The sequence below is a fragment of the Sardina pilchardus genome, chromosome 16 (genome assembly GCF_963854185.1).
Source record: "Sardina pilchardus chromosome 16, fSarPil1.1, whole genome shotgun sequence".
Lineage (NCBI taxonomy): Eukaryota > Metazoa > Chordata > Actinopteri > Clupeiformes > Clupeidae > Sardina > Sardina pilchardus.
The window spans coordinates 17,140,450-17,167,449 of record NC_085009.1 but is presented as its reverse complement, the minus strand read 5'-3'; the positions used below and the strand labels follow the sequence as shown (position 1 = coordinate 17,167,449).

The 27,000-nt window shown below is 40.1% G+C and overlaps 2 protein-coding genes across 2 annotated transcripts in view; both read right to left on the bottom strand.

The window, feature by feature from the left end:
* LOC134060137 (low affinity immunoglobulin gamma Fc region receptor II-like) overlaps positions 1 to 9,075 on the bottom strand; it is a 49,436-nt gene extending 40,361 nt beyond the window's left edge. Inside the window, exons 1-4 of the mRNA XM_062516749.1 lie at positions 8,945 to 9,075; positions 8,317 to 8,352; positions 7,891 to 8,154; positions 6,715 to 6,978 (exon numbers count right to left, since the gene is read on the bottom strand). Of these exons, the coding sequence (XP_062372733.1) occupies positions 6,715 to 6,978; positions 7,891 to 8,154; positions 8,317 to 8,352; positions 8,945 to 8,966 (586 nt within the window). The 5' untranslated portion in view covers positions 8,967 to 9,075. The remainder of the gene's footprint in view (positions 1 to 6,714; positions 6,979 to 7,890; positions 8,155 to 8,316; positions 8,353 to 8,944) is intronic.
* A 6,934-nt stretch (positions 9,076 to 16,009) lies between these two features.
* On the bottom strand, positions 16,010 to 20,927 carry LOC134060136 (uncharacterized). The gene is made up of 8 exons (XM_062516748.1): positions 20,902 to 20,927; positions 20,469 to 20,726; positions 18,954 to 19,064; positions 18,838 to 18,868; positions 17,222 to 17,289; positions 17,007 to 17,057; positions 16,887 to 16,928; positions 16,010 to 16,682 (listed from the first exon to the last, which is right to left on the bottom strand). Exons 1-8 carry the CDS (start codon positions 20,912 to 20,914, stop codon positions 16,639 to 16,641), a joined length of 618 nt encoding a protein of 205 aa, XP_062372732.1. The 5' UTR covers positions 20,915 to 20,927; the 3' UTR covers positions 16,010 to 16,638.
* Between the last annotated feature and the right edge of the window lie 6,073 nt (positions 20,928 to 27,000).

Sequence of the window (27,000 nt, the reverse complement as noted above, 5' to 3'; positions counted from 1 at the left end):
TTCCTCCCTGACAGGTCGTTGTTCTAAACCAGGTTATTGGTGTTCTTCACCTGTGCTTTGACACCTTACACACCTACACCTTACACTGCCTATGCTGTCACCTGTGCTTTGACACCTTACATCGCCTATGCTGTCACCTGTGCATTGACACCTTACACTGCCTATGCTGTCACCTGTGCTTTGACACCTTACACTGCCTATGCTGTCACCTGTGCATTGACACTTACACTGCCTATGCTGTCACCTGTGCATTGACACCTTACACTGCCTATGTGCTGTTGTTGTTCTGCACCTGTGCTTTGACACCTTACACTGCCTATGCTGTCACCTGTGCATTGACACTTACACTGCCTATGCTGTCACCTGTGCATTGACACCTTACACTGCCTATGTTGTTGTTGATGCATGTCCTGTAAAAAAAAAAACAGAATTGTATGCCATGTCTGTTCCTCCCTGACAGGTCGCTGTTCTAAACCAGGTTATCGGTGTTCTTCACCTGTGCTTTGACACCTTACACTGCCTATGCTGTCACCTGTGCTTTGACACCTTACACTGCCTATGCTGTCACCTGTGCTTTGACACCTTACATTGCCTATGCTGTCACCTGTGCATTGACACCTTACACTGCCTATGCTGTCACCTGTGCATTGACACCTTACACTGCCTATGCTGTCACCTGTGCATTGACACCTTACATTGCCTATGTTGTGATTGATGTGCTATGTAAAAAAAATAATAGTAATAATTCTATGTGATGTGTGTTCCCCCTGATGTGCTGTTCTTATTCTGCACCTGTGCTTTGACACCTTACACCCGTTCTTATTGATGTGTGTGCTGTGTAAAACTGGCCATGCACCCTTCCAGGGGCCAGTAGCAGATCCAGTACCAGTAGCAGATCCAGCCGAGCCAGTGGCTGGGACCAGTTATTTCCAGGCCCAAGCTGTTGTTTGACCCCTTTTTACTGAGGATTCTATTTCATGGATCTTTATTATGCATTAATTCAGTCATATGACTTCATATTTCTAATAAATTGTGTTGTTATATACTGTTATCATTGTTGTCGTGTCCTATGAAACAAATAAGATCCTATATCAATTTTAAAGCAATAAACAGTGTTTATATAGCTAATAATAATAATAATAATAATAATAATAAGTGTTTATATAGCTAATCATAATAATAATGATAATATTTATTGTATAATTTAGTGGCATTAACACAGGAAATAAAAAGACATACTGTAAATGAAAAATATATGTATTGCATTAACTATAGGTTCAACACAACATATTTAATCATTGTAATAATTAGAACATGTATAAGGTTTCCATATACATACACGCCGATTTTACAGTAGGCTTCCATCGGGATTCGAACCTGCGTCTAGCATGCAATTCAGCATGCTAACCACACGTCTTAGGTCGCGTTTTTGTGTTAAGTGCGCATGCGTGCACATAGCGCGGGAAAAGAGAAGAATGCTTGGGGTGCTTTATCCTGAGACTGGTTAGATCATAGCAAAGTCATGGCCCTGAGGGGCAAGTATGGACTTCTGCTCTGTTAGAAGACATGTGTGTTCATTTGGTATATATACTAGACAATCACACAATGTTTCATACTGACGGTGTGTTTTGGATGATTTGTATTGACCTGAGCATTCTGGGTAAATCAATCCCAAAGCCGGCGAAATACCGGAAGTAGAGCGGTCGCCCTGTCTGCGGTGTGCGTGAGGCAAGGAGGATTTTAATTAGAATGTAATCGCAGTTAGTAGTTTGTGGACAAGAGGCAGATGTAACGGACTGACGTTTCTGTTTGAAAGAGTTGTTAGTGTGTGTGTGTGTGTGTGTGTGTGTGTGTGTGTGTGTGTGTGTGTGTGTGTGTGTGTGTGTGTGTGTGTGTGTGTGTGTGTGTATGTGTGTGTGTCTTTGTTGCCGGTGTACAGTATTTCTGAATATGAATGCTGTCTGGACAGGAAATGGCATAGCTTTTATCACATGCAACCAATCCAAAATCGATTTCATATTCAGAAATGTTAACCAGTAACAGCCTGGTTGCTTTGACATATCAAAACCAAATTTTATCCTATTACATCATTTGAACAGGTGAGTCGTCCTGTTTATTTTACCATCCATTTGAGGCTATAACACATTGCAACTTATTCAACAGTGAGTAAACTGTGGATGTTCCCGCATAACAGGATAGCTATACTCCTAACATTACTCGTATTTGTTCTAGAAACATGCCTAGTTCCTTAGGCTCCCTCCTTCCTTCAGTGGTTACGTGTTTCATGCTAGCTACACGTGAACAACTCATACTTAATTCAACACAAGGTCTACAGACCTTAGAGGTGTACATTTCATTTTCATACATCAAAGCATTCGCCCATGGCAGCCAATCAAATTCGATGGCGAAGCCTCCAAACAGGAAGTGAGGTCAAATCTCGGAAACGCTTTGAGGTGTCAAGACCATATTTGGTGGGATGATTTTGGACACAATCCAAAGTAGCCTTAGTAAATTTGGTGTAATTTGGCCACTAGGGGGCGTCGCAATTAGCAAAAATGCATTTTGGCTCATATCTCTTTACGTCTTTGGGATGACATCTACATTTTTACATTGGAGGTGCTCTGGGACATACCACTGATAAACCTAGGCAACCCGTCACGTCAGTGTAAGAATTCGGCAAATCGAGGGTAACGCCGCCAAACTCGAAGCAGCTTTGCGTCTTGGTCAAACTTTGGCGCTTTGACCTGAGGGCGAGCTGTCGCTTATCCTGCCGGGGCGCTCTCGTGGCGCGTCGGAGCAAGCACACTTCGCACTTTCCCACCGGGAAATGCATTCTAGTTTTTATTATTATTATTCTTCCAGGCCCTAATTTGACTTGAACCTCTTATCGTAGGAACTTGGTTCAAACTTTGACACGTAGCTTTTGCATCAAATTTTCAGTCTATTACTTTTCATATTTCTATGACTTTTACTTTTTGAGATATTAAATAAAAACTAAACTTAATTTTGCCATAGACTTAACATTGGCTTTGTGACATCATAATTGGCTTTTAAAGAAATAGAATGGAATCAACTTTGTCAGTGTTCTCTCACTGACTTCAGCAACTTCAATGGAACTTCTCTGTGTCTTTCCATTGAACTGGATAGCTCACTTGTCTTTACCACTTTCTTTTGCTTCCTTTTCTTCACTTCCTCTCACTTTCTCTATCACTCTCTCTATTTCTCCCAATTTCAATAACTTTTTAAAACTATATTTAAAATAACACCTTTTATAGCAAAGCAACCACTATAATTACTTAGTAACAACCTAGCAACCACTTCCATAATGACACCCTGGCAACCACCTTAGCAACCAACGTGATTTCCCTAGCAACCAATGTGATTTCCCTAGCAACCAACCTAGTAACCACTTTTTATAGAATAGTAACCACTTTAATTAGCCTAGCAACACCTTAGTAATCACTTTCAGTACCCTAGCATAATCCTTGCAATGACTTTCCATGCACTGGTATTTCCTTCAGGAAATGCTTTTCTAGTTATTATTATTATTCTTCCAGGCCCTAATTTGACTTGAACCACTTATCGTAGGAACTTGGTTCAAACTTTGTCACGTAGCTCTTGCATCAAAGTTTTGGCCTATTACTTTTCATATTTCTACAACTTTTACTTTTTGAGATATTAGATAAAAACTAAACTTAATTTTGCCATAGACTTAACATGGCTTTGTGACATCATAATTAGCTTTTAAAGAAATAGAATGGAATCAACTTTGCCAGTGTTCTCTCACTGACTTCAGCAACTTCAATGGAACTTCTTCTCTGTGTGTCTCTCCATTGAACTGGATAGCTCACTTGTCATCCCCACTTTCTTTCACTTCTTTTTCTTCACTTCCTCTCACTTTCTCTATCACTCTATTTCTCCCAATTTCAATAACTTTATAAAACTATTTAAAATAACACTTTTTAGAGCAAAGCAACCACTATAATTACTTAGTAACAACCTAGCAACCACTTCCATAATTACACCCTGGCAACCACCTTAGCAACCGACGTGGTTTCCCTAGCAACCAACATGGTTTCCCTAGCAACCAACCTAGTAACCACTCTTTATATAATCATAACCACTTTATTTAGCCTAGCAACACTATATTAATCACTTTAATTACCCTAGCATAATCCTAGCAATGACTTTCCATGCACTGGTATTTCCTTCAGGAAATGCTTTTCTAGTTATTATTATTATTCTTCCAGGCCCTAATTTGACTTGAACCGCTTATCGTAGGAACTTCGTTCAAGCTTTGATACTTAGCTCTTGCATCAAATTTTCATTCTATTATTTTTCATATTTCTACGACGTTTACTTTTTGAGATATTAAATAAAAACTAAGCTTTTTCTAACATTGGCTTTGTGACATCATAATTGGCTTATAAAGAAATAGAATGGAATCAATAGAATGGAATCAACTTTGCCAGTGTTCTCTCACTGACTTCAGCAACTTCAATGGAAATTCTTCTCTCTGTTTCTCTCCATTGAACTGGATAGCTCACTTGTCATCCTCACTTTCTTTCACTTCTTTTACTTCACTTCCGCTTACTTTCTCTATCACTCTCTCTATTTCTCCCAATTTCAATAACTTTTTAAAACTATATCTAAAATAACACTTTTTATAGCAAAGCAACCACTATAATTATTTAGTAAGAACCTAGCACCCACTTCCATAATTACACCCTGGCAACCGCCTTAGCAACCCACTTGATTTCCCTAGCAACCAACGTGATTTCCCTAGCAACCAACCTAGTAACCACTTTTTATAGAATAGTAACCACTTTATTTAGCCTAGCAACACCTTAGTTATCACTTTAGGTACCCTAGCATAATCCTTGCAATGACTTTCCATGCACTGGTATTTCCTTCAGGAAATGCTTTTCTAGTTAGAGGGGATGCATCCCCTCTATTGAAATCCGGTCGCTTCTTATTATTATAATAATTATTATTATTCTTTTTACCTTTTTGTGCGCGCTATTCAGCCCGAACCGCTTAACGTACAAACTTGGTTGAAACACCGTTCTGTAGATCTTCCAAATATCTACTAGACAATCTATTTGACATTTTTGAGAAGTTTATACTTTTTGAGATATTTGTAATTAAAAGTGTATTTTTCCCCCATAGACTTTAATGGAGAATGTGATGTCATAATGGGCCAGAACTCTCAGTTCCCAGTCTAGTTAGAACACTGCCCTGTGAATCCAACTGTCACTTTTAATCAAAGATTCTAGAACAGAGTTCCACTTTAGAATGTTTGGCTTTAAGCATCTCTCTCTCTCCCTGAACTACACATCCTATTGAAGTGTTTCCTGTGTGTCGAAAAAAAATGTCTACCCAACAGATTGCATCCCCTCGTGTAATTCCTCGGGAATTGCATTTCTAGTTATTATTATTATTCTTTTTACCTTTTTTGTGCGCGCTATTCAGCCCGAACCGCTTAACGTACAAACTTGGTTGAAACACCGTTCTGTAGATCTTCCAAATATCTACTAGACAATCTATTTGACATTTTTTAGAAGTTTATACTTTTTGAGATATTTGTAATTAAAAGTGTATTTTTCCCCCATAGACTTTAATGGAGAATGTGATGTCATAATGAGCCAGAACTCTCAGTTCCCAGTCTAGTTAGAACACTGCCCTGTGAATCCAACTGTCACTTTTAATCAAAGATTCTAGAACAGAGTTCCACTTTAGAATGTTTGGCTTTAACCTGTTGAGGGGTACGGTCACAAATATGTGATTAGAATGTTCGGTGAACAGAGAGTTCCGCATTATGATGAGACAATTACCCTCCGAGATTTTCCCCACAGACTGTATACAGAACACTGAAACTATAGATCGTTTGCATTGAATTCTAGAAGGAACTTGGAAAATAATTCACTCCTCAACAGGTTAAGCATCTCTCTCTCTCTCCCTGAACTACACATCCTATTGAAGTGTTTCCTGTGTGTCAAAATAAAAGTCTACCCAACAGATTGCATCCCCTCGTGTAATTCCTCGGGAATTGCATTTCTAGTTTCCTTTAAAAGGGTGGGTTTTAAACATTCTAACACAAGATTCCATTCCGCAACAATTCAAGGTTCTAAAATTCTATGTACAATTCAATGAACCCAGATATTCTTTAGAATGTTAATTTCCCAACATTCCTAACACACCGGTGTGACGGTACACTCTTAGGTGCTGTGTCCACCAAACGCGCTTTTTACAGCCAGAGCGCCCACAACCTCCTCCTCTCGGCGCTTCGATAAGTGTTTATTGTTGCTAAGTTACCAAAACCAGAGACGGTTTATAACGAGAAGTGCCATTGACGAGCCCGGCGCTGTTCTAAAAGTTGAACAGATTTCAACTTTGAGCGCTCTGAGCGCTGCGACAAAAAAGGTCGGCGCCGACCGGTTTTTTCCGCCGAGGGCGCTCAGTGCTGTGAGCGCTGAGCTACATAGACTTTACATTGAAAATTGTCGCCGTCGGCGCAAAAAACGCGTTTGGTGGACACAGCACCTTAAGGGTTGAGTCGTTGTGGCTCTACAGTCACCTCAGCTCTGGGCGGGGCTGAGAACACACACCATGGAGGGAAGGAAGGAAGGAAGGAAACTGATTTCATCACCTTGACATGTGTATCTGGAACTGATTGGTAGATTAGTGAATCTTTCACATGATGAACACACTCACCCATCACCTGGATATTGACTTCATTACTTCTTTCTGATGCTGTGGGTCTGTCTGTCCTCTCGCCCTGACACCAGTACTTGGTCTCATTAGACGCAGCTCTTACAGTGAAAGTGTTTTGGATTGACTCATATACCGGCCCAGAGTCTGACCCTTCATGCCACTTAAATGTCCAACCACCACAGGACCCTATTTCACACTTCAGAGTGATGTTCTCTCCAGGGAACACAGGACTCTGGGGGTCTAATGTTAGGATAGCAGGGAGGGCTGTGGAAACAAATATGAGATGAGGAGGAGGACGAGATTTAGGTTGTTGTTTCACTTTAACATGTACAGTACAGTAAGCAGCAGTGGATACAGGATAATGGATTTGACATGGAAAATAACTGTATGTAATTTGCAGATTTTGAGAAGTCTTGAACACACCCATACAGCACTCTAGCCTGGCTCTGCCTTCCTACGTACGTACTTCCGCTCAGTTTTCATTTCTCGTCACTACGTAGTCTGGGTCTGCAGTATATTCACATATTTTTCTCAAGACAAAAATGTTCAGGTTCAATCAGCGAACAGAAGGAGTAGCTGAGAACGATGACGTTGAGGTCGTGCGTGAGCATGTCACGTCATTACCAAATGTTTGCGATTGGTTATGGCAGATTTGAGTGGCTCTGGGCAGATCCAATAGTTTAAAACATCAACAGAGTATCCGCAATCAAGGAAGTTAACGCTTGGCAATGGAAAGTGGCCAGACTCTCTACACAGTACATTATGAATGTACGAGAGTATGGTAGGACCTGGCTAACAGCACTCTTCCATTGGCTTGCATTGTTAAAGGTGTATACAGTGAATTTGTATGATGCTGCATTTCTTTATGTTTATACTTAAAGTGCTTAGCAGACACGTTTGTCCAAATCAAAGTACATTAGATTTTAGTTCACTGCCACAAGATGGTTTTACAACATGGTTTAAAAAGAGCCAGGGTGTTGCCAGCTGATTTGATGCTAACTTCATTGGCCATCTGGACAACACAGATCACAGGGCTTTTTGACATTATGTTTCATCACAATCTCTTGCCATTGCTAGGTCATGTGTGGATGTTTTACACAATTAAAAAAAACCTACATGTAGCACCTTTAAAAAAGACCTTTTGAGCAACACATGGATCTTTCAGGGAAAACATACCTTTGAAAACGATAGTAATGTTAGGACTGTCATTGCTTTGTAAATCCTCCCTTCTTCCAAAGCAACGGTAGAGACCACTCTCATCAGGGAGTGTGACGGTGATGGTTCTGTTCGTAGAAACCTGAAGACTGCTACCATTCCTCACCCAGTGATACTCCCAGTCCCAGCCCTCATCCTGTGAGATTTCACACTTCAGAGTGACTCTGTCTCCACTGTAGAAGGGCTGCTGAGGAGACTCTACGATGATCACAGCCCAAGGTGTGTCTATACAGCCCAGGTTAAGCATACTCAACATTAATGATTCCGGCAAGATGTCAGACAGAGGGGGACATGTGAGTGAATCAATGAAGGAAACAAAAATGATTTTTTTTTTAGCATATTTTGTACTGTAGTGGAAAAAGACTAACACAAAAGAGGATTTTTTACCTGCTGTGATACAATAACAACACAGGGAGCCCAATACTGAAACAAAACAAAAGAATGTCAATGTTTGAAATGTTCATTCATTGGTTTATCTATAAATTATGTACTCATCAACGACATCATCATCAGATAATCTCTACTTAAGACACTGACATGCTGATCTGTGTATCAGTCTCACTTTCTGTTTTATGATGTTTTCATATTTGAAGGATGATTTCTCATTTGTTCAAATATGTTGTTATACTTTAGCATGAGGACTCACACGGTCACCGGAATTTCAGTTCCTTGTTCTCACACTAACCATTTTCAGTTATTTTATTACACTATTTGTGTGTGTGTGTGTGTGTGTGTGTGTGTGCGTGTGTGTGTGTGTGTGTGTGTGTGTGTGTGTGTGTGTGAGTGTGTGAGTGTGTGTGCATTAAACTCACACAAGACTTCTAAAAAAGTGTATTTTTTATATTGCCACACAAACATGACTCCAAATACAGCATGTTATCAGTTGAGGGCACCTTGCAAAGATGTTTGCCGACTGAGGATCTATTTCTCTCCCTGAAACATTCAGTCAAGTAGGCAACCTGAAACTCCCTCATTCAGAAACACACATAAACACGGACTTAGAGGAAATACTCACCGAGTGCTAACGTCAACTCCATGATGTAATGCCCATGATCTATCCAAGTGTTCTTTTCTAATATGCTGTTTTCTAGTTAAAATCATGAGAGGAAGTAAACGTATCTGGCTGCATCTGAGAGTTGTCTTCAGCTCTGTCTATCCCAAAACTCATCTCTGTTCTCAGCAAATGTGTGACGTGAGGTGTGCGCTTGCCTCAGAGAGGCAAGTTTGAGGTTGACAAGTTTCTTCCAGTGTTTTATCAAAGTAGCAAAGAATTGATTTATCTTTTTTTATGACTATGACTAGCAAATACTTTTTATTTTTAAAATGCATCCAAAAGTTTACAATGCAGTGTTCGTCTTAATGGTGTTTAAAGAACCCCTTTTTTGCATAGTCAAGTTTGCTTATTGTAGGCTACATCATCAGATCGTCTATCTTCCTCAATAAAATACAAAAAATGCCCCCCCCCCCCCCCATCCCACACACACACACACACACACGCACACATGCACACACACACACAGTTCTTGAGTGACTGTTTTTAGACTAAACATTTCAAACATCTTTTGTGACACGCATTCTCTCGAACTTAGAGGAAATACTCACTGAGTGCTAGTGTCCACTCCATGATGTAATGCATGATGTATCCAAGTGTTCTTTTGTAATATGCTGTTTTCTAGTTCAAATCATTAGAGGAACTAAACTTATCTGGGGTGCATCTGAGAGTTGTTGCTTCTCTTTAGTTCTGTCTATCCCAAAACTCATCTCTGTTCTCAGCAAATGTGTGATATGAGGTGTGCGCTGTGGTAAACATCAAACTGGTACAGTAGGTGTGACAAGTTTGACAAGTTCCGTTCGGTGTTTCTCAAAGTTGCAACTTATTGATTCATCCTTTTTATGACTAGCAAATACTTTTTTAAAAATTTTTTTTTTTTAAAATACCTCCAAAAGTTTACAATGCAGAATAACTACAGAGTAACTTTATCAGCAAGAACCCTTTTCCCTTTTTTAGATATTTGCACAGTCAAGTTAAATGTACTCTACATCAGTGTTTCCCAACCTTGTTTCCTTGAAGGCCCCCTTGCCTGTGTCTAAGACAAGCCAGGGCCCCCTACCCGAACTCCTACCCGCATCCACACACAAGACATTGTTTTATTCAAGGATCGGGATCGGGATCGGGAATTACCCATGCCTAGCCTAGCTTGACCTGAAGGGTGCTTCCATCAGGTCAGAGGTCATGCATTTAAATGTGGAACAGATATATGTTTTAAAGTGGAACTATGCAGGATTGGCGATTTCATCTCTGGTTTCGGTTTCGTTGTTCGTTTTCGCTCGTTTTATGCTTGCATTTTCTCTGCAGAGTTTCCCCGACAGCTTTAGTGTGTATATTTATACATGTATAGGCTATATTTAAATATATAAATTGCAAGCGTGGTTCTTCGTCTCAGACTTCCAGATGTAAACAAAGAGCGATCGTCTCCTGCAGAAAGTTGCATAGGGTCTCTTTAATTTGGATTATACAGAGTTTTGATTATCCAATTGGGTGTGTTAGTGGGATTTTATACATGCAATGTGTGCAAGTATAATTTTGGCAACCTCACAACCTCAGCCCAGGCAACATTGTGCAGACCCCCTGCAATCTCTGGCAAGCCCTAATGGGGTTTGTGGACCTCAGGTTGGGAACCACTGCTCTACATTATCAGATCATCTGTCTTTCTCAATAAAACACAACAAATGCCACACACACACACAGACACACACAGACACACACACACACACACACACACACTATGTTCATGTCTATATGTATGTACCCATGTATTTGACTTTAACTGCAATATCTCAGCCCTTGGGATGTGGGATGGGTGTCCCACAGGGAAACATTCTGGGGCCTTTCCTTTTTCTTTTATATACTCATGATCTCCCAGCTGTGTGTAAATTAGTGGTGGGCCGTTATCGGCGTTAACGTGCTGCGTTAAATTGCAACTCTTATCGGCCAATAAAAAAAATATTGGCGTTAATCTATAATAACTATAAGCAAATAAGTGCGCCTGAAAAAAGTCTAGGTCGCACTGGTGCACCTGACGCTGCTCGGCTGCTTTCCTTCATAAACTGTCATTGTAGACTATGCATGCAACTTCACCAAACAGTATAGAAGTAACCCCCCTCACCTTGGCCTGCTTTTTGTTGCTCTCCCTCTCCCTCTCTCTCCCGTGCACGCTCAATGGACACCCGCCCCTCGACATGCACATTTAATCCAAATAAAACGTTCACATCATGAAAGCAATGATGCATATAGAAGACGGCTAAATTAATAGTAATTCCAGTTAGCATCATTGCTGCAGAAAGTTGATTAAAACTACATTCAAGTCACTCTTGCACGAGTTGACTGAAAATCTCAATACCAATGTTTTCCAACTCCAAAACTCGAAAGGAGAAAAAGTATTAGCCCACATTGAAATTTACAGTAAACACACGTGGGGAAACTGAACAGTCCACCAGTAAACTATGATAAACTAGCCAATGCTACGTTGTTTACATTCTGAGGCTTCAAGCAGACAGCTGAATTAAAGAGGCGGAGTTGTAATATGAATAGTAGTAGGCTACAATCTGCATAAAGTGTGCTGTCATGAATATCAGAAATTTCAGTATGTAGAATAGGCCTATATAAATAATTTTGTAAAGAATATATTCTTTTATTGTGTTTCAAGCTTTTTCTAGGCTTTTTGTTGTTAAAAAAATCATTATATGAAAGGGCCGCGATAAAAAGCTGACCTTCTAGTGTTAAAGGTATACTATGCAACGTTTTTCAGTTAATCAATTCGTTCCATACTGTTATATATGATTAAATGAGTCATTACCGGTAGAACGGTGTTTTTTTTGGCCGCTCTAGTGGTCTGTAGCAGTAGAACCACACTTGCAACTTCAGGAAACACCGGGCACACACCCATGCTCTTCTCCAGGAAGTGTCATGTAAAGTCTCATGAAAAGGCACGGCAGACTGACCGATTGAGGAGTTTTGTCAAATATACACGCTAAAGCTGTAGGGGAGGCTACCGCCGTTCATTCCGACATACCAGCACTCCGACATTGACGTCCAATTGTCGTAGTGGAGGCATGTCTCTTTATGGGAAAAAGTCCCACCAGTCCGACATTTTTTTTTTTCATGGTCGCAGTGGCGGTATTTAACTTTTTTTTCAAACAACGTGCCATTCCGACATGAGGTCATTAATAGGCTATTAATGTCATAACTATATCCAATTGTGTAAAATAATAAAGATTCACATTTAAAATGTCATTGTGAAGACTTCTTGATATGGTTATGTGTCTGTTGCGTGCACGACTCGGGGAAGTGAAAACAGTTCTATAGACATGGCAAGTTTTCTTCTCATTATTCGCGGACTAAGTGGGGCTAAATTAAGTTATTATTTTGCTGTCACTTCGTCTGTTTTATGACCTAGAAGGTTGTATTTGGTATCTGTGGATAGCTCTAGCTCTCATCTTTTATCTGACATGCAAGCCGTATCTTTTTAACCACGGTTTCACGAGTAGCCTAAATCAAACGAAAGTAGCGGTAGCCGAAGCTATATGATTCTTATTTGTTTGTCACTTCGTCTGTTTCTATAACACAAAAGGATCAATGTGTTTGGTATCAATGGAAAGCTCTGTTTCTCCTCTTTCATTTGATATGCGTGTTATGTCTGTGCGATGCCTGGTCCCGGAGTAATTCAAGCGAGAGCAGTGGCTGCATGGGTGAACACAGAGCAATATAGACTGTAAATATGATACTTTCATTTAAAATCATGATTTTATTTTTATTTTCATACTTGATCGTACAGACATGTCCAGTCTCGTTGGAAAGCCCCGGTTCTGAGCTCTTTCATGCAATATAGGTCTCATCTCGCTGTGACTAATAATCGTGGAGCAATGTAACAGAGAAGAATGGGTGTGTTTTTTGACGCACTTTGCGTCCGTCGTCGGGCTCATAGGGTCCGTTAAATTGACGTGGAAAAAAATAGGATTTGTAAACTGTCGGAATGGGGGTACTAAAATGTGTCGGATTGGCAGCATGTCGGAATAACACCATGTCTGAATAGCGGCATGTCGGACGAAAGGGATGTCGGACTGGCAGGATGTCGGACTGCCGACATGTAACCGTAGGGGAAGCTCTGCAGGGAAATATGCAAGCATAAAACGAGCGAAAATGAAAAGCGAAACCGGCGATGAAATCGCCAATCCTGCATAGTATACCTTTAAAGGCGATGCAATGAAAAATGTGGGTGCACCTAAATTTTGTGCTGTTGCACCTAAAATTAATCTAGATTAATCTAGATTAATTTCAAGATTACAGTGAGATTAATCTAGATTAAGATAATTAATCTATGCCCACCTCTAGTGTATATACTCCTAATGCCTAATGTATGCAGATGACACTGGCTCCTTCTATCTGACTCTAACTCTGATTCCATAAACTCCAAACTGTCAGCTGATCTTCAACTTTTACAAAAGTGGTTGAATGACAAACCATTAATGTTAAAAACAACAAAAAAAATAATGGACGTATTTCCACTCACCCAGAAAGCATCTACCCATCACCAGTCCTGTAACATTTTCAAATCAAACTCTTGTCATCACTAAATCATCAATACATCTTGGAGTGCTATACTTGCCTCACACCTAACATATACAGTGAACATGCTTCCAAGCTTACTAAAAAGGTAAATAAGAAACGATATGTGTACAACAAGATCAGACCATACCTATCCTCTACTGTCTCCAAGCGATTGTGTTCAACCATCTCATACTGTCTACCAATATGGTCTCTCACCACAAAGGAAGTTACTGAACCTATCGCACAGTTAAGTGAACTGAGCTTTGAAGATCCACAGGGTTACATGCTGCCACTCAGACATGCCACCACTACGACATGCTTCCATTTAGACATGCCTCTATTTCAACATGCTGCTATTTAGACATGCTGCCAATCCGACACATTTTAGTACCCCCATTCCGACAGTTTACAAATCCTATTTTTTTCCAAGTCAATTTAACGGACCCTATGAGCCCGACGGATGCAAAGTGCGTCAAAAAACACACCCATTCTTCTCTGTTACATTGCTCCGTGATTATTAGTCACAGCGAAATGAGACCTATATTGCATGAAAGAGCAGAACCGGGGCTTTCCAACGAGACTAGACACGTGTCTGTACGATCAAGTATAAAGTATAAAATAAAATCATGAATTTAAATCAAAGTATATCATATTTACAGTCTATATTGCTCTGCGTTCACGCACACAGCCACTGCTCTCGCTTGGATTACTCCGGGACCAGGCATCGCACAGACATGACAAGCATATCAAATGAAAGAGGAGAAACAGAGCTTTCCGTTGATACCAAACACATCGATCCTTTTGTGTTATAAAAACAGACGAAGTGACAAACAAATAAGAATGTCATATAGCTTCGGCTCGCTACTTTCGTTTGATTTACTCGTGAAACGCCTGGTCAAAAATATATGACTTGCATGTCAGATAAAAGAGGAGAGCTAGAGCTATCCACAGATACCAAATACAACCTTCTAGGCCATAAAAAAGACGAAGTGACAGCAAAATAATAACTGTAACATTAAGAGCCTATTAATTACCTCATGTCGGAATGGCACGTTGTTTGAAAAAAAAGTGAAATACCGCCACTGCGACCATGAAAAAAAAAAATGTCGGAGTGGTGGGACTTTTTCCCATAAGGAGACATGCCTCCACTACGACAATTGGACGTCAATGTCGGAGTGCTGGTATGTCGGAATGAACGGCGGATACCGATCCACAGCAATCTTCCCAAATGAGCACACCACTGCACTGCGCTCACTCAATCGCATGCTCTGTCCTTTCAAATTTGTATTTTCAACTCCAACACAACTCTAACACTCATCTGTCTTTCACCAACATGTAACATGCCTCAGTCTGCAATGGCATTCCTCAATGCATCAGAGAATTACAATCCATCACACAATTAAAACAACTATAATCTGATACTCCTCAATACATACATACACTTGCAAACACTGACTTTTTTTTTTAATATCACTGATGTCTGTGTTTGCCTTGTGTTGTATGTAAATGTGATGTGTGATGTGCCCTGTCTCTGGTACTTGTTATATGTGCTGCAGAGTCAGGCAGGCCCAGGCAGGCTTCTGCTCACTCTGAGGTCAACCTCGACCTGTTTCAGTTTTGTCTATTTATAACCCCAGTTAACATTAACCCTGGAGGTCCTGCTGTTTTTCTGTTTTAAAAAGTGAGGTGAGGTGCATTGTGACATTTATATTGATTGGTTATTTCATCTTGTGAGACATGCACACTCATGTGGGAGTTTGTCAGAGGTGTTAAAGGGATAATCCGGAGTGAAATGCACTTTAGATAAATTTTTCTGACTATTGGGAGTACATACGTTGAGTTGACACCAAAATCATGTCATTCGGATGTATTTTGAGAATGTTCGAGGACTGGAACTGGAACTTTCTCAAAATACATCCGAATGACATGATTTTGGTGTCAACTCAACGTATGTACTCCCAATAGTCCGAAAAATTGATCTAAAGTGCATTTCACTCCGGATTATCCCTTTAAGGGCCGTTCACACCAAGAACGATAACGATAACGATAACTATAACGATAACGATAAAAGCGTCTACACTGGCCAACGATAAGAAAAGTCTCTCCTCATGTTAATGAATGTGATGGCTAGAATATTATGGGTTCTGATTGGCTGTTAACTTTTTCTCGTTCTCAAAATCGCTCTGAAAGTGATCAACAACGATATCGTTCTTCATGTCGTTATCGTTATAGTTTATGTGTGAACGTTGCCATTCATATTAACGAGAGCGATATTTGTTTATAGTTATCGTTATCATTATCGTTATCGTTCTTGGTGTGAACAGCCCTTTATACTGGGATTCAGAAACATGTATGTTTAAAAATGGTGTATTAAAAAAAAAAAAAAAAAGTGACTACAGTGGATCCATTTACAAATGTAAGCATATATGAAAAGTTGAAACAAAATGTATTTACATTGATATCATTGTGCGGGCTTTTTCAGGCTACATTAGCATAACAGAACAGGGTTTAATATTAGTAATAATATCATACAGGGGCTTGCACCATCATTAGTTCCCCCAAAGGTTTTCCTCCTTGTCCAAACATCTCACTGTCCCTTCAGAGGGGGGTACTGCAATTCTCACTAAACGAAGAAATGAGTCAGCATTAGACTGCACATGATGTTGCTGTTGTGCAAGTGGGGTGGAGGAACAGGAAGTCACTGTGAATTCACTTTCACACTCTACTGGTGAAGACACGGTATCAACAGAACAGTTTTAAACACAAGATGGCCCTTTCTCAACCTCTGTCCTCGATCCTCCAGGCTCGTTCCCACTGATATATGAAGAACACTGGATAGACTATCCCATTGTTGCCATCCCATTATTCTTTATCTAGATCAGCGGGAATGAGGACCGAGGAAGGAAGGGAGGATAGATAAAAAGACGAATGAAAGAGAGGCCCGATGTGTGCACACAAATCACTTTCACCACAGGCACCACTACATGTTTTGTTATGGGTGGTGGAAGTCTAGATAGTGTGTAGGTAACGGGGGTTCCAAAAGGAAAACTGTTGTAGTTGTAAACTACAGGTTGTGACTTCAATCCCATGCTGATGCTGCTTCACTCCACAAGCTGATATGGATTATATGGTGACGAAAGGTTTCCTAGACACAAAGCACAGAGATACAGAAGTGCAATCGTTGTATGGTGAATATGTTACGTTATCGTCATACAGTATACACACAAGTTTCTAAATTAAGAGCATACATCTCTCGTATATTAAAATGTGATTAAAGTGGTCAATTTAGAATTAGTATACCAAATGGTATCAGTCATTACTGTGTCCATCTTGAGTGATAGATACATACCCATTTTGCTGAGTGACAGTTTGTCATACACTGTATCCAGCACTGTCAACAAATAAATATCAGTGAGTACTGGCGCTGTTATAAATGATAAATTAATCTGGTTGTCTCATGAGACCTCACCTGGTCTGCTCTGGTCTGTGAGTGGAATTGTTTCGTAAACAGGAAGCCCTCCTACAGGACAGAGCATTATAATTGGTCATTAAAGTCACTCATATCATGAGGTTTTCAATACATTTCATTTCATAGGATTTTAATGATAACAAATAGCCTATGTGTCAGTTGAGATAGTGATAGAGCTGCAGGTTGAACATGCACGAGTGGAAGGTCTTGCTCACCTCCATCAGACTGGTGCTGGTGCTCATCAGCATGTCTCTCAGCCAGGCCAGTAGAGGGCGATAGAGATCTAAATGGCACATCAACATGCACATCACAGTAAAAAGTGGTGAGCCACTAGCCTGGCTAACGCCTACCACTTCTCAAATGAGACATAGGGTGCTTCTCAAAGTCAAGGATTGCTCCTTCCAAGCCACTTTTTCAAGGACGTTACGTCATCAAATCTCGTCAAGCACTGTTCCAAAGTCAAGGATGCTTTCAAATTCTAGCAAGTACTGAGTCCTTCGTTCTGAGAATTTCGGAGAATTTTGGAGGATGCATCGATGGATCCTCGGAGTGAAGAAATAACCCACAATCCTTTGCGTATGAACAATTAGAAATTTTCTGACGGTGCGGTTTAAAAAAAAAAAGAGAGAGAGGGAGATGGAAAGTAGATGCAAAGAAGCAGTGCGTGTTAATGTAGGCTAAATATGATTTATCAAGTGTTTTGTTAATGCCATCGTATATTTGCTCAAGCATTTATCAAGTTATTGTGCATATTCATCATAAATGCATATGTCAATGTGCATGAACAAGTTGTGATAGACTTGTTATTAATTTATCTCAGAATTTCGCCCAATACGAACTTTGTAGAAGTTTAACATTACCGTTGCTGTTGCCAATTACCGGTATAACTTTCCATTGACACTGACATAATTATAAACTACGGATTGTGATATGTGAAGACCAAGTCGAATGTGGAAATACTGTAGGCTACTCCAAAAAGTTTATTTAGAGCAAAGTGCAGCTGCAGTTGGAACTCCTGTAAAAGCAGCACAATTTCCACGGTTTTAATTAAGCGCGCAGCCGGAACCGTGCACAATTGACGTGCACTTCCACACTCGCTAGGCTGTTCCATTGCATGTGATCTTGACGGCTGGAGGGGGTACTGGGAAGGTGTGTAGCCTTGTCTCTCTAGCACTCGACTTGAAAGAAAGCATTCTATCAAGGACGAGCTCTTGACTTTGAGAAATACCCGTGGTCTGGCAACCAGACGCTCATTTTCTCGTATTTGAAAAAATGCCCAGATCCGTTCATTGGGCGCCACGGATGTCTATCAAATGCGCATAGCTCACCCAACTCGTTCGTATGCAACGCTAAGGGCTGCCATTGACATCAGTGTAAATCCTTTGGCGTCGAATGTAGACGCAACGGAAGGCAACGAAACTTCTCGGATGTTCTGTGATTGGTTCGCCAACATCAGGCGAACATTTGGGCGTTAGTTTCCAGACTGGCTTAGCAGCGGGATTGAAATCACCGCGCAAGGCAGTATGGGAAAACCCAGGCTAGTGAGCCACGGCACTGAGCTGTAAATTAAATACTTCTGATGTTCTCTTTCTCTTCAAGTCCAAGTCAACAATATATTTGTCGGAACAACAAAGCTTAGCAAATAAATGTCCTAATCACATTTAGCTCTGTCAGCAGCACATTTAGCTCAGTCATGATAACACCTGTTTTGGGCTGGGTCTTAATTGTATCTCTCAAATAAAATACAGTATCAGCAAAATAGGCCATATTGTTCAAATTATTGATTTCATAACCACAGCATAAACCATTAAATGTATGGGGGGTTACTTACAACCCAGAACTGGAGGAGTTGGACACAGGACCTGCAGGCAATAAATCAAGAATCAAATCCTCTTAATGACAAAAGTAAATTGAGATACACTCATATTTAAAAGGTCTATACTTTACCTCTCTGCTTTCTGCAGCAACGTGGTACAACTTTTACAACCATGATTGTCAGGACCACTCCCCCAGCCACTGCCATTATAAATGCCATTATAAATGAACTGGACCCAGAACCTGAAAATGAATCAGTCAAGACCGTAGGTGTATCCTAATAAGCAAGTTACACATACTGAGGCTTTCTTTGTGTGTGCTGGTATCCTGGCTATACCCAGACTAAGCTCAATCTTTTAGTCTGGGGAGTCTGCGCTGTATTCCTACTGCACAAGAGACGTTATCAATGGGCATAGTTCAAATGACTCTGTACGCTTGGATAATGTTTCAACCAATCAAACCAATGATTAGGGTGTGCCTGGTGGATAAGCCAGTTTGTGATTGGTTCCAGCAAATGTGGAAAGGAAGCAGGAGAGATAAATGTGCAAGTTTCCAGCTTGAGCTGCAGGGCGAAATCCAATCACCGACGGATTGGGCTGGGTTTACACCACAGGCCCTGAATGAGGTAGTTTGAGGTCATTTGTGCTATGATAGCTGTTAATGACGTAACCCTCCTGACTGTTAATGATGTAACCCTCCTGACGCTGCAACATAACTCACCAACCCACTTCTTGCTTCGTGGTCTACTCCTCTTGCACAGAACGTAAGTCACACAATTAGTTTTGAGACCTTTGACATTATGATTGTTCCTAGAAAGTGATTCAATTACTGATCTACCACCACTGCAGTATGTCATAGCAGAAGAGGAAGTGGATACACTGATACAATAATGTCTGAAGTGCAGTTAGTTTTGGGCAAACAGCACATGTGTTCACATAATGCGTGAATAAATATACAGTATTTCTACCTTTAAAGCAACACTAAAGCACTTTTCCTCTGTCGCTCGCACACTATTTGGTCCAGCAAATAGCGATGTCCACAGACAAGGTAGAGTATATTGCATGATTTTATGAAAGTATGATGTATTGCGACATCGAAGCAAGTCAAATTTGTAGTTTCTTATATTTCATCGGACTACAGAAACACTACCCGATCTGGTAAAGTTACATAGTGCAATTATAGCCGATGGAGGGCCATGAAGTGAAAGCAGAAGTGCCGTTCACCCTGTTACGAGTTGATGAACCGCTGAAAGGATTTTGGAAACATTATTTTAAGGTATGAAAAACTCTTTAGTGTTGCTTTTAAAAAAAAACTCACCCTTCTAATATAAACAAGTTACTGAGCTATGATGATGTGGCTCTCTCTCTTCTCACCCCCTGACACCAGTATCCTCTCATCAGAGTCAGTAGCTCTGGTGATGGTGGAGTTGTTCCCCTCAACCATAAGACTGTTTTCGGTGTCATTGTACCACTTACATTATGTCCAGTTACTGTGTAACTTCATCACACACCTCAGAGCGACTCCAGAATGGACATAGAAATATGCCCCTTTTTCCTTTCTTTTCTCTTAGTCTTAGCTTAAGCATTTGAGCTTAACAGCCTTGCAGTATAGAGGAAAAGAAAATTAGATATTTCATATGAAGCTTACCACTCGTGGAAATAGTCATGTTAGGACTGTTGTAACTTCGAAGTTGCCTTCTCATACCAAAACATGTATAGTGACCACTCTCCTCAGGAAGTAAGATGGTGATGGTTGTGTTGATGTGATTATAGATGCTGGTATTATTCCTCTCCCAGTGATACACCCAGCCTTCACTCGTGATGTCACACCTCAGAGTGACTTTGTCTCCACGGTAGAAGGAGGGCCGTTGAGGACTCTGGATGGTGATTGTAGCATGAGGTATTTCTGGACATACAGTAATTAGCATTAATCACATTTTTATAAGCCAAATAACATTGTTTCTATTTGTTTACTAATTACAGAAAAGGATCTGTGACATACAATAAGGTAAAGAAAGAATTGATTAGTTCAGCCAATTAGGTTTGACATGCTTCATGGCTGATGAAAAAATATTACTCACCCATTGGAAGCATTTTGTATGATTCACTTTCAAGCCCAAACCAAGGACTCAGCGATGCTGTACATTTATAAAGACTGCCGTAGAATGTGTAGTCCCTCTGGTAGATTGAAATTACGCTCTTCCCGGTGTCTTCCAGTAGAGAACCATCTTTGTACCACCGGTACCACCACTGACCATAGTTTGGTTCTCCCCGTATGTCACATCGAAGGCTGATATGCTCTCCATAGAAAACTGGCCACAAGTTTGGCTCCATAACCACTACAGCCTTGAGACTTTCTGAAGAAGAGGCATATCCATGAGCAACATAGGAACACAAACGGCCTGATGTGAGATTATCAAAATGTTATTTTACCTGCTGTGTACCAAGAACAACACAGGGAGCCCAACACTGAAACCAAAACAGACATTAGATGGCATTACATTATCATCATTGTCATGTTTAATCTGCGTTCTGTCTCATTCTCGTTCACGTCTTGTCTTCTTGCTGATAAACCTGGCTTTATGTCTCACTTGATTGAAAACAGATGGGTTCAACGCGGCGACAGTGCATATTCTGTACCTATACAGTATATTTTTGCTTCAAAGAGCGACAACTCCCATGGTTGCAGCAAGTCCACTTCCATGTTCTCACACTCTGTCTACTTTGATGCTCTTTACTTCCTCACAAAGTGTGTGTGTGTGTGTGTGTGTGTGTGTGTGTGTGTGTGTGTGTGTGTGTGTGTGTGTGTGTGTGAGGGATAACGATATTGTGTGGCGGAACAACACTTGGGAGCACTTAGACTCGGCACTTCAAAGTGAAACTGAAAGTGCAAGAGTGATGATATTACTGCACAGAGTAATATCAAGTGCTCCCAAGTGTTTTTTTCTGCCACACAACATAGTTATCCCTCTTAACCGCTTAGAAATGCACCACATTTCATTTTGTCTCACCATACTTGGTTGTTGACTACTCGCGTTACTGTATTTTAAGAGGGAAAACATGGAGATGTTTGGTCGTTTCTAAATTCATCTCTGTTTGGATCCTAATGAATGAACTGGGCTAGCTAAGTGCTATCAAAGTAGTGCCGCGCGCCAGAGCCAGTGAGTGCACGCATTGAAGTGTTCCTTTAAAGAGTGACAACTTCCATGGCTGCAGCAAGTCCACTTTCTTATTCTCACCCTCTGTCTACTTTGATGCGCTTCATTTCCACACAAAGTGTTAAGATAAGATACTTTATCTTCCTTTTTCCTCACTGTTACTGCACTCTGTTTCACACATTTTTTGTCCTCTAAAATGTTTCTTTCTGTGTTTAAGTACGTAAGTATGTGTGTCTGTGTGTGTGTGTGTGTGTGTGTGTGTGTGTGCGTGCTTTATGTTTGACAACAAGATTTTACTATTATTGACTCCTCCAACCCTCCTTTGTATCTCTGATCTCTCAAACATTTTAATTAAAGCACACAGTTCCCGCTACATGTGTAACACACACAAAAAACACACTCCTTCTCTCTCTAAGTCTTAGTCTGGCTCTCTCTACACACAGAGACAAACACACACATTCATGCACACACACACACACACACACACAGCTCACACAAACCGCTGATAATATACTTTACGCAAACATAGAGAAAAAACTCACATGCTGCTAGAATGAGCCTCATGATGGTAATGGCCTTGATCTGTCAGAGAGTTATCTTCATGTGCGGTTTCCTAATCTTTAAGAGGAACTGAACTTGTCTTCACTCTCTTTCCACTCAGTACTCTCGCCCAATCCCATGTGTCATTTTCTGTCTTTAACAGTCGTGATGTGAGGTGACGTGTGAAGTTTGCCACACATACTGTGGGAAACTTCAAAGGGCGTTTGTGATAAAAACATACAGAAGTAAATGTGTTGTGCGAATGTTATGGCTTGCTGATACTTCAAAAATATTTCAGAGATTTCTATGATTTTTAGAACACTAGTGGTTGTTATAGTAGACCAAACCTTCATATTCCGTCACAGGCTACGTAGGCAATATGGTTTTTCAGAAACATGTGAGCATGACCTTAGCATTTCAGTAACTGAACCTAACAATTAAAGCCTGTTGGAAAATTCCTTTTGTACTTAGGATACCAGAATATATTACACATACACACATATGTGCCTACAGAGAAGTGCAGAAAGATGAGGGATAATGATGTTGTTGACAGCCGCACATTTTTATTAGCAAGACAAGCCTTGTACAGGGGAGGCCTGTGCACTCCCATTCTAAAACCAAAACTGTAGACATAACCTTGAAATACCAGAATGCACCTCTGGATCAATTTTAAGAGTAGATCATGATAACAAATGCAGCAATTACCTTCATTAAGCAATTACCTTCATTATTTCCTTTATTTAGGGTAGGTTAAGGCATACACTGAAAGGAAATACTGTTGCCATTTACCATTACCTCTATTTTTAAGGCCGTTGTTTCAACTCTTGTGACACCTCTGCTCACACTGGTTTACCTCAGTGCTATTTCGTTTCAGTGGATCTTTTTTTTATATCCCTTATATAAATGCCTTTACCCAATGAAGGCAGTGGCTGCTTTTGTATAAAATCTAGGAATAACCATTTTTAGAAAATCTAATTAATAGTAATAACCATACAGCTACTACATTCATTCATTAATGTATTATTGTTGCTTCAGGAGGACAGCTCCATGGTTGCAGTGAGTTCAGTTCCTCATTCACAATGTCTATTTCTGTCAGATACCTTATTCCCATAGAGTGTTGAGACCCTTTATGTTCATGACAAGAACGAAAAATTGTCAATTGAAATTTCAATTATTGATTTTTCAGACTACTCTGTAAATTGATGACTGTTGCGTGTTTATTTTTTTCCATTGGATACGCTTGGGATTTTCTCCTCAGAAGTTTGAAAGTCAAACAATGACTCAATACTTTTTGGGCTTGGAAAAAGTATTGGGTCATGAACGCTGAACGCATGAATGCTGGGTTTACCGTTGTCACCCGATGTCTGCTTGGATTAAAGGAATAGTTCGGTATTTTACACTTAAAGCCCGTTCTCTGTATTGCCTATGCAAACGAGTGGTTGACACCGAAATCTCGAAGATTGATCCTGTTGCTGCAATTTGCCTGCTTTAGAATGTTCTCTGTATGGCTTCATACCCCATATCTGTTCACAGTAAGGGACTTCCTTCAGTTAGTCTTTTTAGTTTGCCGCTTTGTTTCCTAACCCAACAAAGATACTTACTACATTTTCTTCAAGAATCATTTACTGTCTACTGGTTAACTATAATGTTATTTTCATAGTTTTGCTTTTAGAATCGTGGGATAGGGAAGTGAAACACTCCGGACAAATTATAACTCTCCCTGCAGCGATGTTGAAAGTATTTTCTTTGATGGGGTGTGGACAATATTACAGTAGCAGGTGTCCAGGGGTTTCTCTATCTTGGGAAGTTCTGGCTGCCCAACAATACATTGTAAATACACAGACTCAAATGATTATGTCTCCTCTCTGCCTAGTACACTGTAAAAAAGTTTGGGCTGTCCAATTTATCTAGCCATATTACGTTACAATTACATGAAACCGTCTAGGTCTGAATGAAACACATCCTCAAAGTCATAGTAATCCGCTTTTTTAAAAACTGAATTAAGTAAGGTAGGCATATTTTAGGGGAAAGGGAAAAAGGTTTTGTCACATTTACAGTACTAAACCACAAAACATTAAATTAAACAAACTCTTCTTTCAAACACAATGTTATTACGTTGAACTGACGTATTTTGTTACATCATGTTACATCAATGTGAAGCACCTATGTCAGGTATTCCCAACCATTTTTGGCAGGTGACCCCAATCATTCACGTGTAACGAGAGAGAGCGCAACTCATCTTTGCTGTAACATCCAGGTGTGCGGTACTTTGATTTTCCCCAAATGTCCTTGCACGTCTGGTTGTTTAGCTACTTTGTTTTGAACACTGATCAAGCATAATTCCTTCAATCAAACATCTAATGTGGGTTGTCCAATGAAGCATCTGTGACTCGTCATCTTAATATTTTTTAATTTAGTTATGTATAATTTAATTGTGTGTAATAAACTAGTAAATTGTAAGATATCTCAGCCGACCCCATTTAGATTTCAGGCAACCCCACATGGGGTCCCTTCCCTAATATAAGGTTGGGAAACGATGACATAAGTACTGAACCAGTAAGGCAAATGAACACATGGGGTGCCTTGGTGTCACCATTTTATTGTGTTCCCATGAGCCTTTGCAAGAACACTGAGATGATCATGCAGCTAACAGTGTTGCCAAACATTTTGACATGAGTTTCTTAGAGACCAGTATAGAATTTGGAACAGAGAATATGTACCTGAAATAAGATACCTGAGAATAAGATAACTGGAAATATCTTATTTTCTCATAAATATCTTATTTTCTCATGCCGGGACCCAGTAAGCCTATGTCATTCTCTATTCCTGTTTTGACAAGAAATAGAAGACAAGTACATCGAGACTACAGGGTAAACCAGTCAAATCTCCTATCCGTACCACTACAGCCTCAGATTTCCCCAGTGGATCATAGCTCCCCAATCCTTACAGCAAAACTAGCGCTCCTAAATATCAGATCTCTTTCAAACAAATCATTCTTAATTAATGATCTTATTTGCACACACAAACTTGATTTTTTACTTTTAACTGAGACATGGTTAGACCAAGCAAACAGTGCTGCTACCCTCATCGAATCAGCTCCCCCAAATTTCAGTTTTTTGAGTGCTACCAGAGCAAATAAAAGAGGAGGGGGGATAGCGACAATTTTCAAGGCATCCTTTCAGTGCAATCAGTCATCATTTGGTGAATTTACTTCATTTGAATATCTATGTGCAAGCATTAAGTCTTCTCCTCAGATTTTACTACTGACTATTTACAGGCCTCCAAGACATTCAGCTAAAGTCTTTCTTGAAGAGCTAGGTGAACTGCTATCAGTCATTTGCATAGAGTTTGACTGTCTTATCATATCAGGGGATCTAAACCTGCATGTGGATAATCCTGAAAACAATTATGCCAAGGAATTCATTGCACTAATCGATACTTTCTCTCTAACACAGCATATACAGGAGCCAACACACTCTCAAGGCCATACACTCGACCTCGTTATCACAAAGGGTCTCAATGTTTCTACAGCTGTTAAAGACCTGGCGTTATCCGATCATTTCTGCGTGTTTTTTGATGTGTCTATGTCTCCACACAGTCAGAACAGATCTATGTTGGTGAAAAGGAGAGTCATAAATGAACAGACAAGTGTTCTTTTTGAGCAAGCACTCTCACAGGTGTCAAGTAATCTGTCAGACTCCGTAGAAGACTTACTGGATCACTTTAATGCAAAAATGGCAAGTATTATGGATGACATTGCTCCATTAAAATTCAAGAAAGTTAAGGAGAAACAGAAAGCACCATGGAAGCAGATTCCTGCGGTTAAACTCCTAAAAAGAGAGTGTAGGAAGACTGAAAGAAAATGGCGTAAATGCAAACTTCAGATCCACTATGAAATCCATAAAGAGATGCTCCGCACATATAACTCCGAAATATGCAAAGCAAGACAATCATTCTTTTCTAACATCATCAGTAGAAGTTCAAATAACACTCGTGTTTTATTTTCCACTGTAGAGAAGTTAACTAATCCTCCCTCACAATTAGCACCCGAACTTCTCTCAACTAATAAATGCAATGAGTTTTCATCTTTTTTTAAAGGTAAGATTGACAAAATCAGACTCAATATATCTGCTAAATTACTCATTCAACACCTGGAACTTCCAGCTACAAATAGAGGGAAACTTAACTTGATGTCAGAGTTCAATTTGATAGACTACGAAACACTTGAAAAAACAGTACAGATTCTCAGCTCCTCCACGTGTGTCTTAGACACCCTGCCTACAAATTTCTTCAAAACTGTTTTTCACCTTATAGCCGCAGATGTCCTTCACATTGTAAATGCATCACTGCTGTCTGGCACTTTTCCTAAGTCCCTGAAAACAGCTGTTGTAAAGCCACTGCTCAAGAAGAATAACCTAGATGCCTCCAAGCTAAACAATTACAGGCCCATATCAAATCTACCTTTTATTGGCAAAATTATTG

Coding starts and splice junctions, on each gene's coding strand:
- LOC134060136 (XM_062516748.1), bottom strand. Junction 17,290..18,837: donor AACTCCTCCAGTTCTGGGTT/GTAAGTAACCCC, acceptor TGTGCCATTTAG/ATCTCTATCGCCCTCTACTG. Junction 16,929..17,006: donor CACAGACCAGAGCAGACCAG/GTGAGGTCTCAT, acceptor ATTTGTTGACAG/TGCTGGATACAGTGTATGAC.